The sequence below is a fragment of the Ylistrum balloti genome, unplaced genomic scaffold, assembly GCF_031769215.1.
Source record: "Ylistrum balloti isolate Yb309-2 unplaced genomic scaffold, AGI_CSIRO_Ybal_v1 Utg369656, whole genome shotgun sequence".
NCBI lineage: Eukaryota > Metazoa > Mollusca > Bivalvia > Pectinida > Pectinidae > Ylistrum > Ylistrum balloti.
In genome coordinates this window covers 487,587-494,783 of record NW_026781909.1, presented here as the reverse complement: position 1 = coordinate 494,783, position 7,197 = coordinate 487,587, and the positions used below count along the sequence as shown (strand labels likewise).

Here is a 7,197-nt window from a genome sequence, read left to right as displayed (position 1 = left end):
GACACAATCAAAGAGACTGGGCACAAGTTCTGACAACTTACTAGGCCCTCTCCTGACACAATCAAAGAGACTGGGCACAAGTTCTGACAACTTACTAGGCCCTCTCCTGACACAATCAAAGAGACTGGGCACAAGTTCTGACAACTTACTAGGCCCTCTCCTGACACAATCAAAGAGACTGGGCACAAGTTCTGACAACTGACTAGGCCTTCTCCTGACACAATCAAAGAGACTGGGCACAAGTTCTGACAACTTACTAGGCCCTCTCCTGACACAATCAAAGGGATTGGGCACAAGTTCTGACAACTTACTAGGCCCTCTCCTGGCACAATCAAAGGGATTGGGCACAAGTTCTGACAACTTACTAGGCCCTCTCCTGACACAATCAAAGGGATTGGGCACAAGTTCTGACAACTTACTAGGCCCTCTCCTGACACAATCAAAGGGATTGGGCACAAGTTCTGACAACTTACTAGGCCCTCTCCTGACACAATCAAAGGGATTGGGCACAAGTTCTGACAACTTACTAGGCCCTCTCTTGACACAATCAAAGAGACTGGGCACAAGTTCAACACATACACAAACTATTAAATAGCATGAAAATGTAGCAAGAGAAAGAAAGGGTTGGGATGGAGGTGAAAGAAGGGGACAGGAGGATGTGGGTGGGTGGGGGTTCTGGTTGTAGTAACTGTCCACTAGTTAGTATCAAACCTCGAACTTGATTTTATAAATAACTGTACAGCAAGTACTATGTTACTATTTGTTTCAAGAGGAAGGTCAGCACCTCCCCATATGGGAATATACACTTGGGGACTGGATAGATACCAATGTTTGACAAAACATCAAACAATCTTATTCGAGGATAAGAACATTTTGAACAGACAAATAAATAATGGTATACATCTTCATTACCATCACCACACTGACATTTATGTGAGACACAAATACTTACGCGGAGTAAATCCCTTTTAAGACCACTACACTTTTATCTAATTCATTCCAAAACAACAGAGACGTATCGAATACCAACGATAAGATAATTTGGTAAAACACGTGGCACTGCTGATATTTTGGTATTAAATATAGGTGATGAGGCACTTTTCACATAATTACCATAACTATTTCATAAATTAATGAAATTTTCAAATTGATTTTCATAGTATCTGTATTTTTTCTATGAATTAATTAATCACAGATTTATTTAAGTTGCCTATTAAGCGTAAGTGTTTGTACATCAATAAAACTTTAATTTATTATTGTTATATATGTAACCTTGTCTTATTGATCTTTGTTCTGTTACTATTAAGTCAATATAAAACAGGATGACTACATCTGTAGTACAACTATATAAATAAGTATTTAATTAGTGTCGACAGTCTACCTACGGATTAGTACCGTAATACTTGTCGATTAATTTTCTATCAAAGCTAGACTGTGAATAAGTTGTAGATTAGAATAAGTCGTGTTATCTTATTATTTTCAATGATTTTCACTACAGTACGCATTGTAGTTTGACTGACTGTAAGACAAAAACATACTTATGAATGAATGAACGAAGGAAAGAACGTATGAATTCATATCTTATTTATTTATATGAAAATTTCTAGCGGACAAAGATATTTGTGTAATTTTGCAAACTTGTCTTTTGAAAGGTCACATTCTATCCCATTCTCGACACTCCAGGGATTACGCTCATTATCGCTCTCTGCACCTCTGGAACATTTCTTGGCAAAATTGAAGGCACGATCGAAGTACTTTGATTGGTCGAGATCGGGTTTCGGGAGAAAATATCACTGACCAATCACAGATTGTACGCGCCTACGAAAAGTACAAACGAGGGATATCCAACTTCAAAACCAGTACAACATACATAATCCACTGGTATGAGACTTCGAAATCCGTTTGATGTACATCAAAGGATCAAACTACATTTTGTATTCTTCTCGTCTTATCTACAATGTGTCGGAAACGGAACCTTCAATTTTGCCCTGAAATGTTCCAGGGGTGAAGAGAGCGAAAGTGACTGTTTTAGTTTTCAAAGTCATCTTTACACATTTCTGATTGTTTAGTGAAATAAAGTATAAAACAATAGCAGACCGAATGTTTTCAATTTGGACTCATACCTTTAATACTTTTCAGAGCGTATTTTGATTTATAAAGTGTGTCAGAGAATGATGAATCTATTTTGGCCCTTACAATCACGTCGTCCTTTGTTTGAATATAATAGCAATATTTTTAAATAGATTATCCGTTTGAAAATGAGATGTATTAATTACATGGCGCCAATCAGATGCAGTAATGTTTTATCAATACCAAGATCTAACATTGTGGATCATTAATTAACTATGCGGCTGGCAAACATATTATTGGTGTCCATGACAGTGTAAAATAACTACATATATATATTGATATATCATCAATATTTATGTATGATTTTTTGTCTCTTTACAGAGAGCTGTCGATGACCATAACAGTGAGGAATAAAGAGTGAACGCCAGTAACAAAACACCGCTAAATTGGTGGACATTCGAACCAAACGCACCAGAACAATATTGTCAATCGACAATAGTATTGGTGTGTTCAGTGCGTGCTTGGTTATAAAGAACGCCCTGATAAAAACTAATCGTTAGCTCAGTAATTATGAATGACGATTTCTCTCGGTATCATATACCTAATGTTACCAGTAATCACTCAGCAGTTCTGGATGTATTCGACACATCTACCATGGGAAATTACGTTGCTACTGTGGAAGAAGTTTCAGGACTTCAGAAATTTGAAGACTGGTATAAACCTATTCACGGATACTTAGCGGCTATTGTTTGTGTTTTCGGTGTGATAGCTAATATACTGAATATTGTAGTTTTGACTAGAAAAAATATGCAGACTTCTACAAATGTGATTCTGACTGGATTAGCTATATCAGATGGCGCGACCATGGCCGCTTATTTCCCTTGGGTTCTGTGGATGTACATTATATACGGCACTGACGTCAGTCCAAAACGGGACACGCTCGAATGCGCACATTTTCAGATGTGGTACGCCATTTTTAGTGTGATTGTTCACTCTATATCAATATGGCTTACCGTCACCCTCGCCGTATTCAGGTAAGTATGAGAATCGGTATTTTTTATTGTTTCCGGTTTTACCGGAAGTTGATGCTGTTTGGTTATCCCGATTCCTGTTCACGCTAAACTTTGTGAAGTATCTGGTAACGTTCACATTTTATCCATTTTCCACTTCAATTAGCAAAGTAGTTTGTGACATCACATCCGCATGTTGCGGAAGTTTCTAGTTGTGTTCAGGGTAGAATATAATTGCTGTATTGTAGACAACACATCCCACTTGTAATTAGCATTGACAATCATTACAACTGAAATTGATTAATCAGACCTAATTAGATTCCACATTTAACAATCGGTATGGTTTAGAGGTCAGGTTTGCTTAATTCGTGCTATATATGGCAGCCAAACATGTTTAAACTAGATCCAAATATTTTTTTTTCTGTCAATTCTGATGAATGACATAAAAAGAAACGAAGTGACCTGTACTGTTGTGGCTATCCTTTGGCAATTCACGTTCATTTCTCTGGGTGCCATGCAACTTGATTCGCGTATGTTGTTAAGTGTAGTAGTCTACAGCTACCACAAGGATACCTCGTCTCAAAATGAGGCTGGCTGTTCACAAAGTGATGTACCCTGCAAAATAAACAAACAACAAACCAGAAGAAAAGAGATGCATCGTTTTTTATTTTTCTGTCATGTTTTGTTGATTTTGTTCTTAAATCTGAAGACACATTAAACGTTACATAATCTGGAAGTAGTTTATAATAAATATTGTTAAAAAGATTACAAATGATACTTCGTATTGTGGTTTTTAGATATTTAACGTCATGTGCCTGTACAATTTATATTCAAATACTTCGTTACAAAAGACACAAAAGTAATCAGCAGCTTTGAATATACATACAGATACGATGTTTTGTCTTTACTCAAGGTCACTAATGTGATACTAGAAGCTAAGAATATAGAAATTCAGCAAGGGGCCATGGAAATCAAATTTGGGTTAGGCAAATGTCAAAATGTGAAATAATGTAAAATGTGTTAATTTCATATTTCAATCAATATTCCAGAAAATAACAAATAAGTCAAAAACATCTTGTTGTAGGCCTGAAATTCAATTTGAAAATTTGAGGATGTAATAATGATACTCTAAATTCTTTGTTCTTAAGCAAAGTACGTTCTTAGCTAAGAATTTCTCAAAGTTGTCCCAAAATTTATCAACATTTTTTGTAATTTTTGAAAAGTAACTAACGAGAGTTAATGTAATGCCATAAACAACAAACACTAGTTTGTATGACCTATTTCTACCACAACTATTCTGACAATGATTTGATGTGCCCACGGGTGCTTTGTTTTGAAATTATCTGTACTAAAATGCTGCTAATCAATTTTTAAAGATGACAATTCCAGATGTATGTGGAAATATTAAAATTTGTTACAAAAATATAATTCCCGGGTTCATTATCGTCACAGCAATAAAACAATAGAAATCCATATAAAACAATAGAAATCCGTATAAAACAATAGAAATCCATATAAAACAATAGAAATCCATATAAAACAATAGAAATCCACATAAAACAATAGAAATCCGTATAGAACAATAGAAATCCATATAAAACAATAGAAATCCATATAAAACAATATAAATCCATATAAAACAATAAAAATCCATATAAAACAATAAAAATCCATATAAAACAATAGAAATCCGTATAAAACAATAGAAATCCATATAAAACAATAAAAATCCATATAAAACAATAAAAATCCATATAAAACAATAAAAATCCATATAAAACAATAAAAATCCGTATAAAACAATTGTCACGAAAAAACAACTGCGAACTACTTTTAGTGTATACACGTTTTAAATTCCGAGGATGCTTGAAGTACTTTTCCCGCCAAATTGTTCATTCTTGTAGCAGACGTAATAACGATAAGTATTAAACAAAGGAGACAAAAAATGGAGAAGAAATTAAAACGTGTGGGAGTTAAATTAAACACTCACCTGCTGAGGCAGAAGGTGAAATAAAGGGATTTATTCACATTCCATATCTTATGTTACCAATCATGTTCAATAACCTTAAATGACAGAACTTTTGAACAGTATTTTGGTTACTTATTCTATGTCTTCAGAAACATACAGTCTCAGATGAACACGAGATATCGGCTTCTCGTCTCGCCCCCTAGAATTCTGACTGACTGTATTTTTGTACAGAAACTATTCAAATGACTTGTTTTGTACGAGCTAAATAAGTTCATCTCTCATAAAAAATGTCAGTCTTTAAAAAGTTTACATGCGAATTCAATTCCTTTCGACATGCAGTTTAGAGTGAGTAAAATAATGTGTCCTGGCTACCGTTATTCTGTAAGGAACATTTTTCCCGTTTAAATACACAGTAGGAACTATTTATACAGTAAGATGACGTAAAAAGTATTCGCACAGAATTATCTCCCTTCTAATTATATTGCCTTTCATTTTGCAACGGTCCGACAACTGGAAGCAGTACTCCATAGGAAAAATCAAACTTGATAGTTTCAGGTTGATTTTGTTTTACGGAAAGACAATAATAACAAATCAATTCGCCTAACAGTACATTTTGTCATATGCGTGCTAGAATGAGTAAAGTGTCATTATCTATTAGAGTTATCTCCCTTAAATGAACGTACAACATCCGGCTTTTATTTAATTACTAATTACAAGTTACGACTGCGTTCAGAAGTACGGAGTATAAGCTGTAGATTTATATTGATTTTTATTATAATACCTTGGCTTTGAAAATAACCTGATACCGTAGGGAAACTTTACTTCAGTACTAAACACATTTAATGACAAAACACCGACTTTATCTTTGAAGAGACGATAACATAAAGCAGGCGAAATTCCCGTAAAAACCAGACAACCTAGAAATAAATCAAATTAAACACTGCCGTACATTTTTTTTCATTTTATTCGTTTACAAATAAAACCGTAATAGATATCCATGCATTGTTTCAGTGAAATACATATACCTTGGTTTCATTATGGCGAATAATAACTAATTGATACGATGTACCATATAGGTTAGCTAATCTTACGTTCACTTCTTAGGCTTTGTCTGCTTAATATTGATTCTAAAACCTATTTCTTTCATATTTTCAGGTACATTTTCATCCGTTTCCCAAGACGAGGAACACGATATTGTAATATACAGAGAGCAAAACTGGCAGTTGTCATCGTTGTCGTCGTCGTAATCATCGTCTGTATTCCAAACTCCGTAAATTATGAGATTTATGACGGAGTGGCGAGTGTAGTTGTGCCGGAGTCCCGATGGGGAAACGAGACAATATATTGGGTAACTCATAAGAAAACGACCCAATTTCAAGTATTCATCAATAAATTCAATTTCTGGGTTCAAGCATTACTGGTGAAATTACTACCTTGCGTAATGCTCACGGTTTTCAGTTTTCTACTGGTGAAGACGATGAGAGATGCCGAAAAACGCCGGAAGAAGTTATTGAGCAAGACCCCAATCTCTGATGGAGAAAGTGGCGCCACCTCGAGTGGGGGAGGAAACCACAAAAAGAACAAGAAAAGCAACAGGAGTAATAGAACAACGACCATGTTGCTCCTGGTCGTGTTGTTGTTCATTCTTACGGAGACCCCACAAGGAGTTTTGAATGTCCTAAGCGACCTCATAGATGGCTTTTACGCAAATGTATACACCCCTCTCGGGGATCTTCTTGACATTATGGCCTTGATCAACAATGGAATTAATTTTGTTCTCTATTGCACCATGAGTAAACAATTCAGAGACACTTTTTTCAACATTTTCCTTCGGAACTCTCCAGGCGATCGACGAAAGACTACGACAACGTATATTACTACGCAACAGACTCATGCTACCAAGGACTCCGACGTGTAACGCACGTGTTAATAAAATAAAGGATGAGTGCATGGACGTGTAAATCGCCAATGAATTGTAAATTTATATGATAAACTGGTTGTCATAAAAATTCAAAATGGATAAGTGTGGGCGTATGATTCACTCGTGCTTTTAGGTATCTCAGACATTGCCATTTTCAAAAACATGTTATTTTTTTAAGTAAAATCACGAGATGATTATAAAGAATGCACGTGCATTGACTTGAGGAC

At 35.3% G+C, this 7,197-nt stretch overlaps 1 protein-coding gene across 1 annotated transcript; it reads left to right on the top strand.

The window, feature by feature from the left end:
• Positions 1–2,640: 2,640 nt before the first annotated feature.
• Positions 2,641–6,967, top strand: LOC132557968 (G-protein coupled receptor dmsr-1-like). The gene is made up of 2 exons (XM_060222500.1): positions 2,641–3,104; positions 6,205–6,967. Exons 1-2 carry the CDS (start codon positions 2,641–2,643, stop codon positions 6,965–6,967), a joined length of 1,227 nt encoding a protein of 408 aa, XP_060078483.1.
• Positions 6,968–7,197: the final 230 nt, after the last annotated feature.

Bases quoted from the DNA above. Each gene is read 5' to 3' on its own strand.
- LOC132557968 (XM_060222500.1), top strand. From the start codon at position 2,641: ATGAATGACGATTTCTCTCGGTATCATATACCTAATGTTACCAGTAAT. The intron at 3,105-6,204 runs GTAAGTATGAGA...TCATATTTTCAG, and splicing joins GTCACCCTCGCCGTATTCAG to GTACATTTTCATCCGTTTCC.